This window comes from Ranitomeya variabilis, chromosome 1, assembly GCF_051348905.1.
Source record: "Ranitomeya variabilis isolate aRanVar5 chromosome 1, aRanVar5.hap1, whole genome shotgun sequence".
NCBI lineage: Eukaryota > Metazoa > Chordata > Amphibia > Anura > Dendrobatidae > Ranitomeya > Ranitomeya variabilis.
The window spans coordinates 50,278,433-50,304,464 of NC_135232.1; the positions used below are offsets into that span (position 1 = coordinate 50,278,433).

At 48.3% G+C, this 26,032-nt stretch overlaps 1 protein-coding gene across 5 annotated transcripts in view; it reads right to left on the reverse strand.

Moving 5' to 3' along the window:
* DYM (dymeclin) overlaps window positions 1–26,032 on the reverse strand; it is a 293,499-nt gene that overhangs the window by 189,747 nt on the left and 77,720 nt on the right. For all 5 annotated transcript variants that reach the window (XR_013221124.1, XR_013221125.1, XR_013221122.1 and 2 more), the window contains exon 9: window positions 281–463. Coding sequence is in view for 2 of the 5 variants with exons in the window: in XM_077283443.1 (XP_077139558.1) it covers window positions 281–463 (183 nt within the window). In the remaining 3 variants the exon portion in view is untranslated. The remainder of the gene's footprint in view (window positions 1–280; window positions 464–26,032) is intronic.

The window sequence follows — 26,032 nt, forward strand, 5'->3', positions numbered from 1 at the left end:
CACACTCCTCACATCAGGACACTGCCCCTCTCATATCCATCACCGGCACTGCCTCCCTGAACCCAGCACCTGCCTCTCCTGAAATACTCTGCGCTGCTGTGGGCTTTGCTCTTTCCAGAAGTTCTCTAATCTCCCACATGTGCACTCCCCTCCTTCCATCAGGACGCTGCGCTGCTCACATCCATCCCTATCCTCACCATCAATACCGTCTCCTTAATTACTCTGTGCTGCTGAAAACCCCAAATCTTTCTCCCATGCCTTGAATATCTGATACATTTACCTTGTGTGTTTCTGAAAGACGTAATGGACTGTCGGAAAGGATTGGGGCAGTCTGGAGCGTCGGTGATGTTAGCGAGTACCAGCAGCAGGAGCAGGCTTTGGTTGGCAAGAGGCGAGGACTGTTCCTGTGCGGGGGTTGGTTTGCTCCCCACTCCACCCAAGGTTAATACCGTCCACAGACCACCTGGAAAAGAGAACATAGATTTGGTAAAGCCAGATATGTACTGGGAAAGGTCCTGCAGACATCAGAGGTGGCCATTACACCCAACACAGCCCGTGCCGGGCGTAAAGCGTCCGCGTATCTTTTAGGCTGTGTGCACATGTTGCGGATTTTTCGCTATAAAAAAGCATACATTATGCATCCCATCATTTAGAATGCATTCCGCAATCTTTGTGCACATGATGCGTTTTATTCAACAACAAAAAACGCATCACGGTAAAAAACGCAGCATGTTCATTAATTTTGCGGATTTTTTGAGGATTTCCCACTATATCATTGCATTGGGAAATCTCCGGAAAAATCTGCAAAAAAAACGCGCAAAAAAAAAAGCGAAAAAAACACATGCGGATCTCTTGCAGAAAATGTCCGGTTTTGCTCAGGAAATTTCTGCAAGAAATCCTGAACGTGTGCACATAGCCTTACTGTACAGGAAAGCGCAGCAGCAGCACAGCCTGTACACTGACTCCTGCACTCACTATAAGGCTGATCTGCGGGGTACACTGGCGGTATATATAGGCTGTAATCGCACGCAGATCACCCCACTGCAATGTGAACAGAAACAAAGTTGTGATGTTACCAATGTACAATTTATTAGATTGGTAGCCAGACTTTCATTATCCTTGGACCCAAACACTTAAAGCATACTCGTCTTTTCACATAAAACCTGTCTTGCTGTCCTCATACGTCATTTTGATGTGTCCTAATTCTTAAGTTCTATAAATGTGCCATCTACACATTTATTTTTTTAGTTGGGGGTTAAAATTCATCAGCATTCTGCCAGCACTATAAGTGTTGGAACTTTATTTCCCATACTTCCCAACATGCAGTGCACCTGCCATTGTTCAATGACTTGTCTGCCCTGAAGCCTGCCTCTCTATTAATGCTGAATGCAGTTCGGCAAACAAGGGAAAGCCATATAAGCACGCACCTGCGTCCTGCAGATCAACAAAAACCTTCTCCTGCTTACTATACAGACAACGACCCGGCCCCACCTACTGTAGAGAGCCAACGACCCGGCCCCACCTACTGTAGAGAGCCAACGACCCGGCCCCACCTACTGTAGAGAGCCAACGACCCGGCCCCACCTACTGTAGAGAGCCAACGACCCGCCCCCACCTACTGTAGAGAGCCAACGACCCGCCCCCACCTACTGTGGAGAGCCAACGACCCGCCCCCACCTACTGTAGAGAGCCAACGACCCGCCCCCACCTACTGTAGAGAGCCAACGACCTGCCCCCACCTACTGTAGAGAGCCAACGACCCGCCCCCACCTACTGTAGAGAGCCAACGACCTGCCCCCACCTACTGTAGAGAGCCAACGACATGCCCCCACCTACTGTAGAGAGCCAACGACCCGGCCCCACCTACTGTAGAGAGCCAACGACCCGGCCCCACCTACTGTAGAGAGCCAACGACCCGGCCCCACCTACTGTAGAGAGCCAACGACCCGGCCCCACCTACTGTAGAGAGCCAACGACCCGGCCCCACCTACTGTAGAGAGCCAACGACCCGCCCCCACCTACTGTAGAGAGCCAACGACCCGCCCCCACCTACTGTAGAGAGCCAACGACCCGCCCCCACCTACTGTAGAGAGCCAACGACCCGCCCCCACCTACTGTAGAGAGCCAACGACCCGCCCCCACCTACTGTAGAGAGCCAACGACCCGCCCCCACCTACTGTAGAGAGCCAACGACCCGCCCCCACCTACTGTAGAGAGCCAACGACCCGCCCCCACCTACTGTAGAGAGCCAACGACCCGCCCCCACCTACTGTAGAGAGCCAACGACCCGCCCCCACCTACTGTAGAGAGCCAACGACCCGCCCCCACCTACTGTAGAGAGCCAACGACCCGCCCCCACCTACTGTAGAGAGCCAACGACCCGCCCCCACCTACTGTAGAGAGCCAACGACCCGCCTCCACCTACTGTAGAGCCAACCACCCGCCTCCACCTACTGTAGAGAGCCAATGACCCACCCCCACCTATTGTAGAGCCAACGACCCGCCCCCACCTACTGTAGAGCCAACCACCCGCCTCCACCTACTGTAGAGAGCCAATGACCCGCCTCCACCTACTGTAGAGAGCCAACAACCCACCCCCACCTATTGCAGAGAGCCAACGACCCGCCCCCCACCTACTGTAGAGCCAACAACCCGCCCCCCACTCACTGTAGAGAGTCAACGACCCACCCACCTACTGTAGAGCCAACGACCCGCCCCCACCTACTGTACAGCCAACGACACGCCCCTACCTACTGTAGAGAGCCAATGACCCGCCCCTACCTACTGTAGAGCCAACGACCCGCCCCCACCTACTGCAGAGAGCCGACGACCCGCCCCCACCTACTGCAGAGAGCCGACGACCCGCCCCCACCTACTGCAGAGAGCCGACGACCCGCCCCCACCTACTGCAGAGAGCCAATGACCCGCCCCCACCTACTGCAGAGAGCCAATGACCCGCCCCCACCTACTGCAGAGCGCTAACAACCCGCCCCCACTTACTGTAGAGAGCTAACAACCCACCCCCACTTACTGCAGAGAGCTAATAACCCGCCCCACTTACTGTAGAGAGCCAATGACCCGCCCCACTTACTGGAAAGCTAATAACCCGCCCCCACTTACTGTAGAGAGATAACTCGCCCTCACTGTAGAGAAAAAAAAATAACCCCAGTTACAGTACAGGAAATAACTCCCCTACTGTAGAGCGATAACCTGCCCCCACTTACTATACAGATAAAGACCCACTCCCACTTACTGTAGAGAGCTATCAACCACCCCCACTTACTGTAGAGAGCTAATAACTAGCCCCCACTTACTGTAGAGAGCCAATAACCCACCCCCATTTACTGTAGAGATAACTCGCCCTCACTGTAGAGAAAATAACCTGCCCCCACTTACTATAGAGGTGAAGACCCACCTCCACTTTCTATAGAGGTAAAGACCCACCCGCACTTTCTATAGAGGTAAAGACCCACCCCCACTTTCTATAGAGGTAAAGACCCGCCCCCACTTTCTATAGAGGTAAAGACCCACCTCCACTTACTATAGAGATAAAGACCCACCCCCCACTTACTATAGAGATAAAGACCCACCCCCCACTTACTACAGCAATAAAGACCCACCCCCACTGTCCATAGAGGTAAAGACCCGCCCCCACTTTCTATAGAGGTAAAGACCCGCCCCCACTTACTATAGGGATAAAGAACAGCCCCCACTTACTATAGCGATAAAGATTCACCCCCACTTACTATAGCGATAAAGATTCGCCCCCACTTACTATAGCGATAAAGATCTGCCCCCACTTACTATAGTGACAAAGACCCACCCCTACTTACTATAGCGATAAAGACCCACAACCACTTACGATAGCGATAAAAACCCACCCCCACTTACTATAGCGATAAAGACCCACACCCACTTACTATAGCGATAAAGACCCACCCCCACTTACTATAGCGATAAAGACCCACCCCCACTTACTATAGCGATAAAGACCCACCCCCACTTACTATAGCGATAAAGACCCACCCCCACTTACTATAGCGATAAAGACCCACCCCCACCTAATATAGCGATAAAGGCCCACCCCCACTTACTATAGTGATAAAGACCCACAACCACTTACGATAGCGATAAAGACCCATCCCCACTTACTATAGCGATAAAGACCCACCCCCACTTACTATAGCGATAAAGGCCCACCCCCACTTACTATAGTGATAAAGACCCACCCCCACTTACTTATAGCGATAAAGACCCACAACCACTTACTATAGCGATAAAGACCCACCCCCACTTAGTGTAGAGATAAAGACCCACAACCACTTACTATACAGATAAAGACCCGCCCCCACTTACTATAGGGATAAAGTACAGCCCCCATTTACTATAGATAAAAATCAGCCCCCACTTACTACAGCGATAAAGACCCACCCCCACTTACTATAGCGATAAAGACCCACCCCCACTTACTATAGCGATAAAGACCCACCCCCACTTATTATAGAGATAAAGACCCACAACCACTTACTATACAGACAAAGACCCACCCCCACTTACTATACAGCTTAAGACCCACCCCCACTTATCATACAAATAAAGACCCGACCACACTTACTATAGAGATAAAGACCCGCCCCCACTAATTGTAGAGACAATAACCAGCCCCCACTATCTCGATGTCTCTGCTGCTACAGATGGATTACATTCAACAATAGATAGCACATTAGAGTAATACTTTTATGGTAAGACATAATATTTAGTTGATTTCCAAATATTGGCCCAGATTCATTAATACTGAAATTTTTCAAGCCAATCTTGATGCAGGGGGTTGAGTGTGAGGCTCCGAACTCATTAAGATGAAAACACTGAGACATGGACTGAAGTAAAATTTGTGGCACAAGGAATGCCATGGTTCGTTACGGATTTGAAAAGCTGCGGTCCCCACGGCCTGGACCGGCAAACCCAACTTTGTCAGATCTGGGCAAAAATTTTGGCGCATCTACCAAAGGTTTTGCGGCTGTTTATCAAACTAATTATCAGCTGATATCAAGGTGTGTGACCGTAGAGAATATTCAGGGATATTAGGACTAGACTACTGGCACCGAGCACCCCGACAACACTGCCGATCATACTCTGATGTACCAACTGACAACCGCTGTACGGAGCAGAATCTGACCATCACATATCACTAAGGGGTTAATAGGGACAACACATGAGACTGAACGTCTGCAAAGGTGGCGGCTGAGTCTGAGCAGAAACATTCCAATTTCTGTAGACTTTACTGGAATCCGACCAGCGATCCGAGCTCAGCGTTCCTAATACCGGACACTGATCAGCTTTTGGCTGTACATCTGATAGGTGGATATTACACATTGTTGCCCGCTGCTCCTCTGCAGACCTCTTTGGTTGCTCTGCACAATGGCTGACACCCGCAGAGCCGAGGCACGAAGCACCGAGGCTCGCAGGATTAGCATCTCATTTCTTCTTAGATGATGCACGGAGATGATTATTCCCTTTAGGTGAATGTTTCTAACAATTACTACAGGCCCAGGGCCGAGGCCAAAGGGTCCCCACCCAAAATCAGCTGTAGAGCAAACGAGCTGATGAGGTCATGCAGGATTCTCGAGAGCTGCCCTTACGGCTTGTAAAATGTGCCATGCAAGGAAAAACATTCCACAGCCCTGATGTATAGCGAGCACCTGCTACCAAGACGGGCGGCTTACCGAGTCAGGTCACCATCAACAGGGCCAAGAAGCCCAACCACCAACAACTGGCCCACGTTAGCGTGTGACCAGGCCATCCTGAAGCTTCTCTGTCTCCTCCTGCACAGGACCATCTTTCCCATCACTCCCATCATCTGTATACACCTTGGTGGGTCCTGTAATATCTTGCAGTTCGGCAATGTAACCATACAGAGGGAAGAGCAGATCTTGATATCCCTTCTGCAGGAGGATCCTTCAAAGTACAGTCCCATGTAAGAAAGAATTTAGAGGAGAGAATGACCCTAACGGAGCATCTTTCATTTTTCGGGGAACGTCAGAAGACAAAAATTTTCTGCTCCAATTTTGCACCCAACATACATTGAACGTGGTCAGTTCCACGGTGACGAAACTTGCCGTGGATCGGAGTATCCGAATGGAAAAATTCTGACGCATCCGGATGAGATTTGTAAGACAATTGTTATTTAAAGGGATTCTCCATAAGAAAAATGATAACTTCTAGATCAGTGGAGGTCGGACCAATGGGACCAGCCCTGATCCGCAATGGCACATTGCTCAACCATTGCTCGGTCCATTCACTATGGGGTTGTGGAAAGAAGCCGTGCGCAGTGCATGGAAACCCTATAGGGTCTTAATGGCGCTTAATTGGGTTGTCGAATGAAATCAAGCCGTCACCGATCCACAGGAGAAGGGATCTCTTACTAATCGTGGGGGTCTGATCAATCCAACCTGCAAAGATCGGCAGAATGGAGAACTTCTATCCCCAGTTGCAAAATTCTAGCGGACATAAAAGTGCTCGTCCTGCCAATCGGTGCAGGACCCCACCGATCTACCAGTCTTTTTTTACACAATGGTGAACCTGGTTGGCAAAGCTTCGGGACCCTTAGATTGTTCTGCATGCCATGTATGAAGGTCCGCTTGCACAGGCAGACATGTGGCAATAAGGAGAGGTGATCAGTAATGTAACAAGATGATTGGCGCTCGTTTAGAATACGACGCTTGGTCCTAGAACTGCCGGCAGAACGTTAAGTGTTTAGATGCGGTCAGCTCATTGATCGTGTGATCGCCACCATGATCCAGCGGAGCAATCACCAGGAAGGAGCGTTCTTACGACGGTTTGTCTTTAGCTAATGCGATCTGACGGCATTTTTTCATGGGAGAATTAATGATAGATCCTGGAGCTGAAATCTGCATTCCGCCCCCTCCTCCATTCATCGCTCTCCGCTTCCTCCAGTGCCGACTGCTGCCAGTTCACAGTGAAATAGGAGCTCTTGTTTACATGAATTAAAGTAAGCTCTTTTCATGTTAAAAAAAAAAAAAAAAAGGCAGATATTTCTCGACTTGACCCGGATCCAAGAGCTGGAGCTCGGAGGACGCCAATGTTTCATATTGCTAAAATAACAGAACAATATTTACTTCTATCTGGCAGAGATACGACGTGAGATTGCTGAAGGTAGAAGAGCAGCAACACAAAGCATGAAAGGAAGAACAGCCCCGAGATGGGGGAACGCCGAGCAAACGTCAGCACCAGCAGCTATACGGATTATAGAGGATTCTAGAGACAAAAGAGGGGAAATATCAACATCTGCTCCTCACCACCGAGAAATAAGGCTGAGCAGCAGTACCAGACACAGCCAGACACAGAAGTGGTGCTGTTTATGGATAGATAAGCAGATGTTTAAAAAACAAAACAAAACAAAACTGTGAAATCATCTAATAAGAATGGTGGATGCTGTGTTATCTACTGTATATAGAGGTGTTATCAGTCATTGTACAGGAGGAGGTGAGCTGTGACATCACCTATTGTGAATGGTGGATCCTGTGTTATCTACTGTATATAGAGGTGTCATCAGTCATTGTACAGGAGGAGGAGGTGAGCTGTGACATCACCTATTGTGAATGGTGGATCCTGTGTTATCTACTGTATATAGAGGTGTTATCAGTCATTGTACAGGAGGAGGAGGTGAGCTGTGACATCACCTATTGTGAATGGTGGATCCTGTGTTATCTACTGTATATAGAGGTGTTATCAGTCATTGTACAGGAGGAGGAGGTGAGCTGTGATATCACCTATTGTGAATGGTGGATCCTGTGTTATCCACTGTATATAGAGGTGTTATCAGTCTTTGTACAGGAGGGGGAGGTGAGCTGTGACATCACCTATTGTGAATGGTGGATCCTGTGTTATCCACTGTATATAGCGGTGTTATCAGTCTTTGTACAGGAGGGGGAGGTGAGCTGTGACATCACCTATTGTGAATGGTGGATCCTATGTTATCTACTGTATATAGAGGTGTTATCAGTCATTGTACAGGAGGAGGAGGTGATCTGTGACATCACCTATTGTGAATGGTGGATCCTGTGTTATCTACTGTATATGGAGGTGTCATCAGTCATTGTACAGGAGGAGGAGGTGAGCTGTGACATCACCTATTGTGAATGGTCATTGTACAGGAGGAGGAGGTGAGCTGTGACATCATCTATTGTGAATGATGGATCCTGTGTTATCAACTGTATATAGAGGTGGGTACGAAAAGTTTTCAGACCCCTTTACATTTTTCACTCTTTCATTGCAGCCATTTTGTAAATTCAAAAAAGTTCATTTTTTCTCATTAATGTACACTCTGCACCCCATCTTGACTGGAAAAAAACAGAAATGTAGACATTTTTGCAAATTTATTAAAAAAGAAAAACTGAAATATCACATGGTCATAAGTCTTCAGACCCTTTGCTCAGTATTGAGTAGAAGCACCTTTTGAGCTAGTACAGCCATGAGTCTTTTAGGGAACGATGCAACAAATTTTTCACACCTGGATTTGGGGATCCTCTACCATTCTTCCTTGCAGATCCTCTCCACTTCCATCAGGTTGGATGGTGAACGTTGGTGGACAGCCATTTTCAGGTCTCTCCAGAGATGCTCAATTGGGTTTAGGTCAGGGTTCTGGCTGGCCCAGTCAAGAATGGTCACAGAGTTGTTCTGAAGCCACTCCTTTGTTATTTTAGCTGTGTGCTTAGGGCAGTGTTCACCAAGTCCGGTCCTCAAGAGCCACCAACAGGTCATGTTTTCGGGATTTCCTTAGTATTGCACAGGTGATAATTACATCAATCCTCAAAACATGACCTGTTGGTGGCTCTTGAGGACCGGACTTGGGGAACACTGGTTTAGGGTCATTGTCTTGTTGGAAGGTGAACATTCGGCCCTGAGGTCCAGAGCACTCTGGAAGAGGTTTTCATCCAGGATATCTCTGTACTTGGCCGCATTCATGTTTCCTTCAATGACAACCAGTTGTCCTGTCCCTGCAGCTGAAAAACACCCCCATAGCATGATGCTGCCACCATGTTTCACTGTTGGCATTGTATTGGGCAGGTGATGAGCAGTGCCTGGCTTTCTCCACACATGCCGCTTAGAAATATCACCAAAAAGTTCTATCTTCGTCTCATCAGACCAGAGGATCTTATTTCTCATAGTCAGGAAGTCCTTCATGTGTTTTTTTTAGCAAATTATACGGCTTTCATATGTCTTTCACTGAGGAGAGGCTTCCATCGGGCCACTCTGCCATAAAGGCCCGTCCAGTGGAAGGCTGCAGTCATAGTTGACTTTGTGGAACTTTCTCCCATCTCCCTACTGCATCTCTGGAGCTCAGCCACAGTGATCTTAGGGTTCTTCTTTAACTCTCTCACCAAGGCTCTTCTCCACGATTGCTCAGTTTGGCTGGACGGCCAGGTCTAGGAAGACTTCTGGTGGTCCCAAACTTCTTCCATTTAAGGATTATGGAGGCCACTGTGCTCTTAGGAACCTTGAGTACTGCAGAAATCCTTTTGTAACCTTGCCGAGATCTGTGCCTTGCCTCAATTCTGTCTCTGAGCTCCTTGGTCAGTTCCTTTGACCTCATGATTCTCATTTGGTCTGACATGCACTGTGAGGTCTTATATAGACAGGTGTGCGCCTTTCCAAATCAAGTCCTATCAGTTTAATTAAACAAGCTGGACTCCAATGAAGGAGTAGAACCATCTCAAGGAGGATCACAAGGAAATGGACAGCATACTGTATGACTCAAATATGAGTGTCTGAGCAAAGGGTCTGAATACTTCTGACCATGTGATATTTCAGTTTTTCTTTATTAAATTTGCAAAATTTTCTACATTTCTGCTTTTTTTTCAGTCAAGATGGGGTGCAGAGTGTACATTACAGTGAAAAGATGAACTTTTCTGAATTTACCAAATGGCTGCAATGAAACAAAGTGTGAAAAAATTTAAAGGGGTCTGAATACTTTCCATACCCACTGTATATAGAGGTTATCAGTCACTGTATCGGAGGAGGAGGTGAGCTGTGACGTCACCTGTTGTGAGCAGTGAGTCCTAAGTTCTCTATATGCAGATTTTAGCCTTCTGTAAAGCTTCCTATTCTGATAATGAGATGAAGGTGATAATTGTCTATTGTGAGTCTGCAGTTAAAACCACAGGATTTCAGGGTCTGATTTAAGCAATAAGTCATTCTCTGACAATACATCTAGGCTTCTGTCAGTGACCACATAACTAATGGATGCATCATTTTTTATTAATAGGACTGAAAATTAATTGTCGGGTGTGTATTATAATATTTTGATCAAAGGAGTGTCTTGGACCAAGACATTGCTGATCAATAGCCATAGGACCATAGGATAGGTCACCAGCCTCAGACTGGTGGTGCCACATCTCTGTACACTGTATAGTGGCCATGCTTAGACCACAGTCACTTCAATAGGAGCAGAGCTGCAATACCAAGTACCGCCACTACACAGTGTATGGCGCCATGCTGATTCGGATCGGCGCACTGTGACGCTTCATTGACTGTGGCTCCAGGTATCAGCAGAGCGGCTGTCGGACCCTCACCGATCCAGTATTCAGAGGACAGCCCACCAATATACAAGCCCTGGACAGCCCCTTTCATATAACTTTACTGCACTACAGTCAGCAATGAGAAATGGGATCAAACCAAGAATCAGAATTTTTGGAAAATATCAGAAGGAGAAGATGGAGGCGGTGCTAATAGTATAAGGGGGATAACTCACATCACAGGGGATAATGAGAGGAAAGAGCACAGCCCTGAAAGTGGCAAAGCGGAGGCTGCGGCATCCTAAGTGGGTCTGTGGGCAGAGGCTTTACCATTACCAGGCAGGAGAGGGATCAAAGACGCTGTCCGGAGATTTTTGTAATGAAAGCAGTTTCTGTTTGACAGGAAAAGGGAGATATTTCCAAAGACACAAGGAGAGAAATGCCAAAATAAAGTGAGAAGTTGGGAAAGCGTTTATTCGCTTGTGGTAGGAAAAAGTTAATGCCGCTCTTGAATGGGAACCATGAGCTGCAGTCAGAGCATTTTCCATAATGTTACAACACAGCCATGTCTCCGGGGACCGAGCGCCTGTGATGTGGGATATTCCCTGGGCTGGAGCCACAGACGCTGCTCCACTGCAAGGCCGAGTGCGGGGGTCACCATAATAAGGCTGGCAGCTCCACCGTGCCAGGCGGCTAATACAGGAACAATGGAGGTAACTGGATCAGCAAACACCCCCGCGGATCAGCAAACACCCCCGCGGATCAGCAAACACCCCCGCGGATCAGCAAACACCCCCGCGGATCACCAGACACCCCCGAGGATCAACAAACAACCCCGCGTCCCCCAGCAGTGTGAATGGTCCAGTAATAACCTGCCGAACAATCCCAGCCCATGAAGTTTGCTGCACAGTTTTTGGGTACCTACCCAAATGGAGATGATTCACAATTTTGGGACCCCCTAATCCGTGCAGATGTCTGCAGGTGATCAGCCTGGTACTCCGACTGATGGACGGAGCATTGACATTTGCAATCCATTAACTCATTATTTTACCAGGCTCTAAAAGCAGATATGTTGCATTCACGGTTTGGTCCCATTATCCAAGAGGTCGGACTCTGAGAAGGAAATTTGTGGCTCTCCTGTTCCTATTGTTTTCTGCCGCTAGAAAACTGGAGGTTAATGCATGCCATGTTTCTTAGGATGGCATAAAAAAATGTACCCAGCAAGTATCTCGTGTATGTGAAAGAGTTAAAGGGTTATTCTGACATAGGATATGACTTTAATGTCCCAGGAGGTGGGGGACGCAGCGCAGAGAAAAGCAAGTCGTAGGTTCAGTGGACAGCGATTTATGGCTCTATATCCTTCAACTTAGGATAAGAGCTGGGTGGGTCCGTAGATGTTTGGGTCTGGTGGGTTCGGCCGCACAGTTAAAAAAAAAAAAAAGTTCGGGTTCGGGCACCAGAACAGTACCCGGACCCTATTCACTTGAATGGGGGGTCCGAACATCACGAAGTCATGTGCATGACAGCGCGTCAAACAGTTTCTGATCAGCGGTAAAATCATTACCGCCGGTCAGAGAGCTGCGGTTCCCATGCTGTTAAATGACAGCATGAGCCCGCAGCTATGATCGGAGGTATAAAGTATACCTCCGGTCAATGACAGAGGCTGATGGGACTACTGCTCCTCCTATCAGCCTATGTCTGCTGCCGCTAATTACAGTGGGAGCAGGAGCGGCTGATGGGAGTATTCATCATCCAATACTTGCTTTGTAAATAAATACAAAAAAAAAACCGGTGTAGTTTCCCCTGTTTTGATAACCAGCCAGGCAAAACTCACAGCTGGGGGCTGCAACCCTCAGCTGTCAGCTTCAGCATGGCTAGTCATCAAGAATAGAGGGGTCCTCACGCTGTTGTTTTTTTAATTATTTAAATAATTACAAAAAAACGATGTGGGCCCCCCAATTTTTGACAACCAGGCTGGTAAGGGGCCATGGATATTGGCCCCCATCCTAAAAATATCAGCCAGCAGCTGCCCATAAAAAGGCACATCTATTAGATGCGCCAATACTTGTGCTTTGCACGGCTCTTCCCACTTTCCCTGTAGCGATGGCAAGTGGGGTTCATATTTGTGGGGTTGATGTTACCTTTGTGTTGTCTGGTGACATCAAGCCCACGGCTTAGTAATTGAGAGGCATCGATAAGACACCTATCCATTACTAATCCTATAGTTACCGTATATGGTGAATAAAGACACAACCAGAATAAAGTCCTTTATTTGAAATAAAAACAAACCAAATTTCCTATATTTAAAAATAACAAACACAGTTATACTCACCTAACGCCTAATTCCACTGAATCTCTCGTCTCCTGTAATAAAACAAAAATAAAAAACAATAATATCCCTCACCTTTGACATTCTGCCCCAAGCTGTAATCCATGTCTGGGTTTTAATATTTTTCAACCTATAACAAGACAAGCCTATAACCTAAAGTAACCACCGATCGACCAAACCGCTGCATGACCAGCTCTATCCTCGCCTACTATATTCTCACCCATCCCTTGTAGATTGTGAGCCTTCGCGGGCAGGGTCCTCTCTCCTCCTGTACCAGTTATGACTTGTATTGTTCAAGATTATTGTACTTGTTATTATGTATACCCCTCCTTACATGTAAAGTGCCATGAAATAAATGGCGCTATAACAATAAATAATAATAATAACCTGGATGGTGTGGTGCTAAGATGCGACCGGCCAGGCTGAAGACCATTGCGAGCACAGCATCAGTGACTGGTGGAGACGCCATCAAGGTTACCGCAGGTCACCGAGGCTGCGTTCCCAGCTGGGCTGAACTGCGATGTCCTTCCTCTGGTGAGATCACCGCTAGCACAGGCTGCGTTCCCAGCTGGGCTGAACTGCGATGTCCTTCCTCTGGTGAGATCACCGCTAGCACAGTGAGAAAAATTCTCACGGTGCAGAGGACAGTTCACCGCAGTTCACAGGGAGAATTTCACTGCCATGAATTTCAACTGCGGTGAACTCACCTCTGCACCATAAGACACTTTCTCACTGTGCTAGTGGTGATCTCACCGGAGGACGGTCTCCACAGTTCAGCCCGGCTGTGAACGCAGCCTCAGTGACCTGCGGTTAACCTCGATGAGGTCACCGCTGCTCACTCATGCTGCGCTCGCATCAGCTCATTCATCAGTGGTTCGTTCTCAGACTGGATGGTCGCACCTTGGCACTGTCCAGGTTGAAAACTTAATCCTCAGACATGAATTACGGAGTGGAACAGAATGACGAACAGGTGAGGGATATGCACACCCTAATCATCTCCCGCCTCGACTACTGCAACATCCTCCTCTGTGGCCTACCTTCTAACACCCCTCCAGTCCGTCCTTAACTCTGCTGCCCAACTAATTAATCTCTCTCCTCGCTACACTCCTGCTTCCCCTTCTGCAAATCCCTTCACTGGCTCCCAATTTCCCAGCGTATCCAGTTTAAACTACTAACACTGATCTACAAAACCATCCATAACCTTTCTCCTCCGTATATTTCCAAACTAATCCCTCAATATCTTCCCTCACATAATCTCCGGTCCTCCCAAGTCCTCCTCCCCACTTATTCGCTCCTCACCCAATCGCCTCCAAGACTTCTCCCGAATATCCCCCATCCTCTGGAATTCTGTGCCCCAACACGTCCGCTTATCCACCACATTTGGATCCTTCAAACGGAACCTGAAAACCCATCTCTTCAAAAAAGCTTACAACCTGTAATGACCACACGGCCACCTCAACACCATCGGAGCTACTGCAACCCCCGACCTACTGTCTCCTCCCCCATAATCCTGTACAATGTAAGCCCGCAAGGGCAATGTCCTCCCCCCTCTGTACCAGTCTGTCATTATTTGTTTGTTTACTGTAAGGGATATTTGTATTTTGATGTGACCCCGTCTTATGTACAACACCATGGAATGGTGCTATATAATTAAATAAATAATAATAATACAAAGGTGACATCAACCCCACAAATACGAACCCCAACTTGATGCGCCTTTACTGGGTTGCTATTTTTAGGTTGCGGGGTTGCAATATCCATTGACCCTTATCAATCTGAGAATACCAACCTCCAGCTGTCAACTTTAGCAAGGCTGGTTGTCAAAAATGGTTTGGACCCCACGACGCTTTTTTTTTTTTCTTCTTTTTAATTATTTCTTTACAGCGCAGGAGCCGGCTGATGAATACTCCCATCAGCCGCTCCTGCTCTCACTGTTATTAGACAGTGACCGGAGGTAAACTTTATACCTCTTAATAATAATAATCATCATCTTTATTTATATAGCGCCAACATATTCCGCAGCGCTTTACAGTTTAACAGTTTCAAACACAACAGTCATAGGTAACAAAAGTTAACAATACAATAATAAAGCAAAATAAGATGACCCTGCTTACAATCTACAATGAGGTGGGGGAGATACAAAGTACAGGTGTGTATTTACAATGATGGTCCAGCCATCTTCAGGGGGTGGGGGGTAGATGGAGATAGTGAATGGGCTACACACACACAAACATAAAATGACCTTGATTAGTTAATGTGGTAGGTAGCTCTGAACAAATGTGTTTTGAGGGCGCGCCTAAAACTATGCAAGTCGTGGATGGTCCTAATATCTTGGGGTAGAGCATTCCAGAGGATTGGCACAGCACAGGAGAAGTCTCGTAGTCGGGAGTGGGAGGTACGGATTAGTGCAGAGGTTAGTCGAAAGTCATTTGCAGAGCGCAGCGGTCGGCTAGGCCGATAGACAGAAATGAGGGAGGAGATGTAAGAGGGGCCACACTGTGGAGAGCTTTGTGGGTAAGAACAAGTGCTTTGAATTGTATCCTGTAATGAATGGGCAGCCAGTGTAATGACTGGCGAAGAGCGGATGCATCTGAGTAATGATTACCCCGGACGAAGCATTTCGGTGCGAAACGCGCGTCGGGTGTGGTGGGTCCCCGGGTTCTTCCTCCTGGTAACTATACCCATATTTAGACACTATATTTATGTAGTATGTGAGTACTTCTGCTAAGCTATTTCAGCTGTTTAATGCTACGTATGGGCATTGTGTTATACTCCACATGTGTATATATTTACTATGCTGTATGTTGATGGAGTTACCATACATCTGTCACATATTTGTTGTCATATATGCTCCTGTAATGACTACTCTCTGCTGCTTTACCTTTGCGTCTACTGAGGTTGTTTCCTGTGTGTGACCCACCATTGCTTCTGCACTGGTGGTCACTACCCCCAACTATTTTATATGTTATATATGTTGTTTTTATATCAATAAAGTATATACTTTCTTCTAGTATCTGGCCTTGATGTGAGGGTATTTTGTTTTGGTGTGTGAGTAATGATTAGCCAGATGGACAACCCTGGCTGCCGCATTAAGGATAGACCGGAGAGGGGAAAGTCGAGTAAGGGGGAGGCCAATTAATAGAGCATTGCAGTAGTCCAGGCGGGAGTGGATTAGGGCGACAGTGAGAGTTTTTGTTGTCTCCATGGTGAGAAAAGGGCGGATTCTAGAGATGTTCTTTAGGCGTAAGCGGCACGAGCGGGCAAGAGATTGTATGTGGGAGATGAAGGAGAGATCGGAGTCAAACATAACACCCAGACAGCGTGCCTGTTATTATGGTGCCACCCACAGAGAGGGAAATGTCAGATTTAGGGAGGTTAGTAGAAGGCAGGAGCAGAAGAAGTTCAGTTTTGGAGAGGTTGAGTTTCAGATAGAGAGCAGACATGATGTTGGAGACTGCAGACAGACAGTCAGTGGCGTTCTGTAGCACAGCGGGGGTAAGGTCAGGGAATGACGTGTATAGTTGTGTGTCATCAGCATAAAGATGGTACTGAAAGCCAAATCTGCTGATGGTCTGTCCAATTGGGGCCGTGTAGAGGGAGAAGAGAAGGTGGCCAAGGACTGAGCCCTGTGTACCCCGATAGTGAGAGGAAGAGGAGATGAAGTGGAACCAGAGAACAGAACACTGAAGGAGCGGTCAGAAACATAGGAAGAGAACCAGGAGAGAGCAGTGTCCTTAATGCCTAGTGACTGGAGCCTAGAGAGTAGGAGAGGGTGGTCAACAGTGTAGAAAGCTGCAGAAAGGTCGAGAAGAATGAGCAGAGAGTGGTCATCATTACATTTTGCTGTCAGAAGGTCATTGGTCACCTTGATGAGTGCAGTTTCTGTTGAATGTAGGGGGTGGAAACCGGACTGTGAAGGATCTAGGAGGGAATGAGTGGAGAGGTAACGGGTAAGGCGGGAGTAGATCAGGCACTCCAAGAGTTTAGAGATGAAGGGGAGATTGCAGACTGGTCTGTAGTTGTTTGTGCAGGATGGGTCGAGGGTGGTTTTTTTTTAGTAATGGAGTAATGATAGAGTGTTTGAAGGAGGAGGGGAAAATGCCAGAGGAGAGGAGAGATTAAAGATTGTAGTTAGGAGAGTTGTGATGACTGGAGAGAGACTGGAGGAGATGAGGGGGAATGGGGTCGGTAATGCATGTAGTCGGACGAGAAGAAGAGAGGAGCTTGGAGACTTCTTCTGTGATGGGATCGAATGTGGAGAGTGAGCCAGGGGAGATGCAGGGAGGGATGGGAGTCATTGCACTTGGTGTGGATTTCCTGACGGATATTGTCTATTTTCTCTATAAAGTGGGAAGCCAGATCATCAGCACAAATGTCTGTGATAGGGTCTTGTGCTTTTGGCCTGAGGAGGGAGTGAAAGGTGTTAAAAAGTTTCTTGGGGTTGTTGGACAGTGAGGAGATCAGGGTTCTTATTACAGCTGTGTGCTTACGCGTGGGAACTATGGCTGTCTGACCAGTGGTAATGATTTTACCGCCGATCAGAAGCGATGTTTGCTGTACTGCCATGCACATGACATCCCGACAAACACCCGGTGTTCGGGGGGCTGAACCCGAACAGTAACACGGACTTCCATGCCCGAACAGTAGGTTTTCAGTAAGGACACCGATCTTTACTGTCCTGGTTCACCTATCTCTACTTAGGATCAAGATTCTGAAGTGTGGGACAACAGAGAGATGGCTGTCAATAATGGACAACCGCCACAACCGACTAGTAGTGGGGCCCACCCACTGGCCGAGAGTGGAGCCCACCCACTGGCCGAGAGTGGAGCCCACCCACTGGCCGAGAGTGGAGCCCACCCACTGGCCGAGAGTGGAGCCCACCCACTGGCCGAGAGTGGAGCCCACCCACTGGCCGAGAGTGGAGCCCACCCACTGGCCGAGAGTGGAGCCCACCCACTGGCCGAGAGTGGAGCCCACCCACTGGCCGAGAGTGGAGCCCACCCACTGGCCGAGAGTGGAGCCCACCCACTGGCCGAGAGTGGAGCCCACCCACTGGCCGAGAGTGGAGCCCACCCACTGGCCGAGAGTGGAGCCCACCCACTGGCCGAGAGTGGAGCCCACCCACTGGCCGAGAGTGGAGCCCACCCACTGGCCGAGAGTGGAGCCCACCCACTGGCCGAGAGTGGAGCCCACCCACTGGCCGAGAGTGGAGCCCACCCACTGGCCGAGAGTGGAGCCCACCCACTGGCCGAGAGTGGAGCCCACCCACTGGCCGAGAGTGGAGCCCACCCACTGGCCGAGAGTGGAGCCCACCCACTGGCCGAGAGTGGAGCCCACCCACTGGCCGAGAGTGGAGCCCACCCACTGGCCGAGAGTGGAGCCCACCCACTGGCCGAGAGTGGAGCCCACCCACTGGCCGAGAGTGGAGCCCACCCACTGGCCGAGTGGAGCCCACCCACTGGCCGAGAGTGGAGCCCACCCACTGGCCGAGAGTGGAGCCCACCCACTGGCCGAGAGTGGAGCCCACCCACTGGCCGAGAGTGGAGCCCACCCACTGGCCGAGAGTGGAGCCCACCCACTGGCCGAGAGTGGAGCCCACCCACTGGCCGAGAGTGGAGCCCACCCACTGGCCGAGAGTGGAGCCCACCCACTGGCCGAGAGTGGAGCCCACCCACTGGCCGAGAGTGGAGCCCACCCACTGGCCGAGAGTGGAGCCCACCCACTGGCCGAGAGTGGAGCCCACCCACTGGCCGAGAGTGGAGCCCACCCTGTGGACCCTACCCAGTGGACTCGAAAGTCCACAGTGAATGGAGAGAAGTAAAACATCCCATATTTGCCCCCATAGCTTTATATGGCTTTGCTCCGCATCTCTTGCCCCATTATAAGCTGCTCAGATAGGTATATTGTGTTCCATGAGACAGGGTCTTGGCACGGATCACAACATTAGGTGGGAGCACTGAGGTATTATCGGTACACTTGATCATTCACTCACCCCAGAAATGGGCTTGATCTTCACCCACGTACGACTGTTGCATATTTCGTAAAACCACTGCAAAAATTAGGCTGTTTTGCAAAAACATAGTTTCTCTACTAGAGGCGATTGGGGCTTGGGAGATTAAGTATATGCGAAAATATACGGCACACTTGTGCTTCTAGCCTTTCCATTCATTGATAGAAAGAAGAGATCATAAAATGATGAAGGACTAAAATTGAGGAATTTGTAGAAGATCCTATAATTTGGAAATCCCTGAAGGTCCAACCCTGGGAGACCCCAACGATCCTAAGGATGCAGGGGCTGCAGTGCAGTTATCACCTTTTGCCAGCTTCTATAGGCCAACATACACTACATTAGATGAAAGTTGGCAGAACCCATCGATGTTGGCAGGATCGGATGCCCATCTAATGTGTAGGGGGCAGCCAGTATCCCAACATATTATATATTAGCTCAGGACAAATAAGGCTCATGCCGTTCTAATTATATTGCTTGATCCTGCCAGAGGCTTACTCTGCTCTCCCCACAGAGAGCACATGGATAGCATTCACATGGGGGAGTCCACAGGGTGACACCACTGTCAGTCACACACTACGGAGCATGGACGCCTTTAGACTAGGTTCACACATTGGCAGTAATTCTGTTTGGCACTCCCATGGCAAGACCATATGCAATTCGCAGTGGATACGCAGCGGGTGGGATGCAGATCAGTCATTCAACTGAGCTAATCCTCAAGTATTCAGAGCAACATCTGCAGAAAAACATGGACGTTCATCTTTTCGGGATGGATGTCGGCGAAACCTGCAGATATCGACGACAGTTTAATGTGTGTGTGTGTGTGTATGCATGCATGTGTGTTCTCACAGATGATGTCGGGAGGGAAAAATGATCTGGTATATCAGATGTTCTCTGCCGGAAGAGGAGTCTGTCTTTAAAAACAAATAGTGCTGAGCCTTCTCGTCTATGGGGGACTCAGGAGGGAGCACTGTAGGGCGAAACATTGGCTGGACAATCGCTTGGCTGATGCCTATCTGTTGCTTTAGAAGCAGGACCTGTGCCTAAATCCTCATCAAACCCATGATATATGACCATTTTTTTCTGCCCAGTGGTGCCAATAAGACCACAGAGGGTGTTAGGGGCACTGCTGTACAAGACCCACATCATTACTACATCAGCGCTTTCGGCCCTCCATTCTCCGACTCTCAGAAGGTCTTTAGTGAGAACACAGCATGTCCGGTGCTGCGCACACATTTTTCCTTTCGCTGTCTCCAGGATTCTTGCGCTGTTATTTCCCATACAGACAAGCAGCCACATAATTAGCCGGACTAATCTGAGTAAAGCAGCTCTGCTCAGAGCGCTGACAGCCCAGGAACAATGTAATCTGCTGGAGGATACGTGCCGCTATCGGCCCCTCTGGATAAAGCCCGGTCACAGTACGGGCCGCGCGGCGCTGTGCACACATGACAGGCTGAGCTAAGATATCAGGGTCTTGTGACCGACCTCTGGACATCACTGGCACCACAGTGACTAGACCAAGTCTCCAGGCTCTCAGCCCTTGGCATGACGGCTTCCTGACTGGACACATTCCCAAATCTCCCTGCACCCCCTCGGCTGCGATTGTCCCCTCGGCCTCCTCCTGTAATCACTTTTTCCCCCCTGGATGTTTAGTTAGCAGTTTCCAAATACATAAGTCCGCTTCTCCAAAGTAAATACTCTCAGCCAGAGATAAAAAAGCAAATACCGCCGGTTAACTCCTGACAGGCGGAATGGCAGCGACCACGAGGGATCAAAATAGAAAGAAAAACGGTAAAAACAGAGAACCGCACTTATAATGGGGCCTCTTATGGGATCAGAATTTCATCTGGGGTCTGAAATCATTTCAGGGTCCAATCTGGGGGATCTGTACAGATTTAGGGAGGACTGGTCTGAGATTATATTGAAGTCTAGTATCGGAAGTATAAATTTATCTTCTGCACGTTTGGGTTCTGAATTAATTTAGGGTCATGCTCTTGGGTAAGAATTGATTTAGGGTCATGGTCTGGGGTAAGAACTGATTTAGGGAGAACAGGTCTTGGCTCTGAGATCATTTTGTAGTCTAGTCTAAGATTTAAAGTCTAACTATCTTTTCCGTGTTCGGCAGGGGTCAGAATTGATTTAGGGGCATGGTCTTGGGATCTAAATTTATTTGGCAGTCTAGAGTTAATTAGTTTAGGGCTTCGAATACATTTCTGTTTTCGGTCTAGGGGTTTGTTTCTGTTCAGGGGTCTGAATTTATTCTGAGATCTCATCTAGGCATTTTCATTTTTTTTATTTTTAGGGTCATGGTCTAGGGTCTGAATTAATTTTGAAGTCTCGATTTATTGTTGGGTCTTTACATACTAAGAAAAGGGCATAAATCTGGCCACAAAACATGTTTTCAACGCAAGGAGTGAAGAGGGCGCTATCAGACCCCTCTGGCAACCGCTTATCCAGGTCCTTCTTTCCCTAGGACAATCTGTAGAAGTGTTGGGAGGCTCCGGCACATCGGATGGTCAGGCCGGTACGCTCGCCTTGTGCTGTCCCTATGACCGGAGGACTCTCGCCTCTTCCCCGAGATATATAGGTTATCAGCGATATCACCACTTTGGTCAGGATGGCGGGATGTGACAACTCCTGATCAGTGGGTATCTCACAGCTTTGACCCAAATTAAATAGCAGAAGCGCTAGGAATGGTCTCCAGGTGTGAAATGCTACCACTGAGGCGTCCCTTAACCGTCCTTTAGGTTCTGGCTTTCCATTAACAGTATTATGGAATGAGTATTTACAAAGCAGAAGAAGGTGAAAAGATTTCCATATAGTTTTTTGGGGAAAAAAAGTTTTAGTATAACTTCATTTACATCCTGGTTAGTGTTGAGCGATACCGTCCGATACTTGAAAGTATCGGTATCGGAAAGTATCGGCCGATACCGGCAAAGTATCGGATCTGATCCGATACCGATACCCGATACCAATACAAGTCAATGGGACTCAAGTATCGGAAGGTATCCCTGATGGTTCCCAGGGTCTGAAGGAGAGGAAACTCTCCTTCAGGCCCTGGGATCCATATTAATGTGTAAAATAAAGAATTAAAATAAAAAATATTGATATACTCACCTCTCCGACGCAGCCTGGACCTTACCGCTGTGAACCGGCAGCCTTCTTTGCTTAAAATGAGCGCGTTCAGGGCCTTCCATGACGTCACGGCTTGTGATTGGTCGCGGCCGCCCATGTGACCGCCACGCGACCAATCACAAGCCGTGACGTAATTCTCAGGTCCTAAATTCCTAATTCTAGGAATTTAGGACCTGAGAATTACGTCACGGCTTGTGATTGGTCGCGTGGCGGTCACATGGGCGGCCGCGACCAATCACAAGCCGTGACGTCATCTAAGGCCCTGAACGCGCTCATTCTTAGGAAGGAAGGCTGCCGGAAAGAAGCCGAGGGTGAGTATATTCCTATTAGGTATATACTCACCCTCGGACGCGCCCTGCTTCTTTCCGGCAGCCTTCCTTCTTAAGAATGAGCGCGTTCAGGGCCTTAGATGACATCACGGCTTGTGATTGGTCGCGTGGCGGTCACATGAGCGGCACGCGACCAATCAGAAGCCGTGACGTCATGGAAGGTGCTGAACGCGCTCATTTTAAACAAAGAAGGCTGCCGGTTACCAGCGGTGATGTCCAGGGGCCTCCGGACAGGTGAGTATATCAATATTTTTTATTTTAATTCTTTATTTTACACATTCATATGGATCCCAGGGCCTGAAGGAGAGTTTCCTCTCCTTCAGACCCTGGGAACCATACACTGGAAACTTCCAATTCCGATTCCCGATACCACAAAAGTATCGGATCTCGGTATCGGAATTCCGATACCGCAAGTATCGGCCGATACCCGATACTTGCGGTATCGGAATGCTCAACACTAATCCTGGTTCTTTTCTGCCTTTGGAGTCCAGTGGGCGGTCCTACGTAGTGAGTGACAGCTTATCATGTAGTCAAGATTCTAAAAGGAAGCTGGTCAATCCCTGATTAGGCCCGCCCACTGGACTACTAAGCATAGAAACAAATGACGGAGCCCCCTGCAGATCTGACGTCACATCCTAAATGACAGGGCCCCATTAAATGGGGGGTGCAGGGGCTAAATGAAGTGATGGGGCCCCAGCGAGTCTCTCCCGACCGGCTCTCCACATTGACACTTGGCAGCGCCTGTGATCTTCCCTTACTGCTATCTTTGCATTCTACATCTGGGGCCATTTAGGACGAGTCGAGCTGCTTGGCGATCTTTACACGAGACGCTGCCAGATCAGGCGGTTTTTATTTCTCCATGGCACAACATTATTCAGAAATGACAAGTGCCGAATCCTCGCTCCTGCTAGAAAAACCCAGAGCCGCAGCGTTCCTCACTCCTGTGTCAGCGGTGAGGTTTGGAGGAACGTCCGGAACGGGAGTGATCAGGGCGATCCACTATGGATTCAGTGGTGGGAAAACAAAGTTACCTTCTTACAAGGGGTTACCCACTAAACTCCTCAAGTGCCCTAACAAAAACAAACAAAAAAAGACAGTCACATGTCTGATGGAACTTTAAGCACTGCAGCCGATCAGATGCCGCAGATTGTCTGCAGTGGTCACGTTACCGCTGGGAATTGGGATGCAAGTATATGGTTTTTTTAAATGTGATATGGACCACTTAGGCAGTTAAGAAGTGGCTGACCAGTGAGGGGTTTGCCACTTACAGGAGGACATCAGCAGTGTAGGAGAGTTAGTGCTGGACGGGGGATGGCGAGTAACTGCAATGTTAATTTAGGTATTTTAGAGCATATCAAGCCTACTTTCCTGAAAGTGGAAAATCCCTTTAAGGACCAGATGTTAGAGGGATCCTTTGGCAGAAAACAGATAGTAAAGTGTAACTGCTGGGATATATGGAGACATCAAGAAAAGAAAGCTGGCTAGACATAGGAGATAGCTGCTGGCCTTCTGTGTGACTGACAGCCAACTATCCCGACCTGCTGATACACAAGTGCTAGGCACCGATGAGAGTTTGTGTGTTTTCAACAGGGAGGGAGGCGAAAGCCGCTGTCAGACACCTCCGACAGCCACTCATGTCCCTGCAAAACAAAAAGGATCGGCCATTGAAATCCTGACTGCCCAATTCTTCTAGCAGATGGTTGGCCGGTCCTGCCAAAATCGTACGGCTCCATCCAATGTACATGAAGTTAGTGTTCATATTCTCTGCAGCGCCACCACAGGGCTACAAAAGCATTACACAACGTCCATTCACATCTATAGATTGTCTGAGTAACGCCGGACAGGACGGGTCCTCCCGGGCGAGAGACGCTCTTACACCTGCACTCTACTCTGGCCAAGAGGACAGCGAGCAGAAGAGGACAGCGAGCAGAAGAGGACAGCGAGCAGAAGAGGACAGCGAGCAGAAGAGGACAGCGAGCAGAAGAGGACCCCGCGCAGAAGAAGACCCCGCGCAGAAGAGGACCGCGAGCAGAAGAGGACCCCGACCAGAAGAGGACCCCGACCAGAAGAGGACCCCGACCAGAGGTGCCCCCTCTAACAACACAGGATTCCCTAGTATCTTTTGTAGGACTGTTCCGCTATTTTTGCTATCATTTTAGATACATATAATTTTATACTTACGGTATTTTGCTTTTTTGGGAGGAATTGGTCAAAAAAAAATTTCTATGGCTTAATACATACCCAATATGGTTTTTTATGAGGTTTTTTTTTTTCATTTTTAAGAGATTAAACATTTTAAAACTAAATAAAGAGGTTCATTTTGGGAGCACATTTTGTTCTTGGATTTCTTTTAAACTTAAATTATCTTTTTTTTTTTTCATAAAACTGCTGCCAATGTTATGGGTAGAGGCACGAGTACAATCCGCCCTGCCGTAACGCCCTCCTCCACGGGCGTAGAACAATTTGGAGGTATGAGCCGCACATGTGTCTGACGTTAGGCGGTAAGGTTAGTCCGATGCAGAAGTACCAGAGAGGCGCGAGGCATGGCCAGACCTCGGACTGTTCTCAGAGGGACCTCCAGAAAAGAATCAATGCTCGGCGACATATGATGAGCCATATCAATTCATCTTTGGGGTCTTCAACTTAAAGGGGGTTTTTTTGGGGGGGGTGTATAGGGAGTGGCTAAAATATTACTTTAAAAAGGTCTCGGCAGGATTAAAGAAATCTTCAAAATCAGTTAAAACCTAATTTCATTAACCATGGAGGTCGGGATTATCAATATTTTGTCCTACGGCAGAAGAGACAAAAAGGGGAGAGGCTCCTGCTGCAGCCAGTTCTCTTCTCTTGAGACCCTCATAGAAGATTTCTTTCTATATTTTTCAGTTTTAAATGTAACAAGGGGCAAAATAAAATTTAAAAATCTAGAACATTAAGGGAGGGAATGCTGGGATATTTTCTACTTTTCTTTTGCATTTTTGGTAGTTACTGTTCCGTTAAAACTAGTTTCACACGACTGTTTTCTCAGCATCTCAAAAGTAGTCCAATGAGCGTGGTCAGGAAAGACCTCAGGGGCGACCTCAGGGCATATCACAGGTACGAGAGCTATTCGTGAAAACATTGGATAGTATGAGAAAATCGGTGGTGTGCACGAGCCCTAAAGTATTTGCTTCATTAGCGGTCCCGCATTGCTCAGGTCCTGTCTCATTGCCATTGTCCCGCAGTCGGTGCGCCGCAGGTACCCGACGAGCTTTATGCGGCTTCACTTTCTTGTGGTCTATAATAATAATATATAATAGTGAGATCTTGCTGCAATGTAATTCAGATCCACTTCTCGCGTCTTCCAGCTGAGCCTGAACATCTAGGCTGCAGGAAACCTGAGCAAGCAGAGCTGCAGTGTAAAGTATGAGGGATGGGACAGCAGCTGGATTTCAGGCTCCAATGCAGATCAGCAGGCGTCACTGATCATGTGAGTAAATGGAGCTAAAAAAAATAGCAAATGGTAAATAAATAACCAAGTTAAAGACCTACATATAATCCCAAGATCTCCCGATTCTGTCCAGTTGCAAAAATTCTATTCCATCCGCGATGTGAAAGCCCGGAGAATGTCAGATGCCCGGGGTAACCCTGTGGGTAGATTTTATTTTTTATCAGCCTGGGTAAACAGGCCCCAACAGTGGGGGACGCCATCCAGACATCT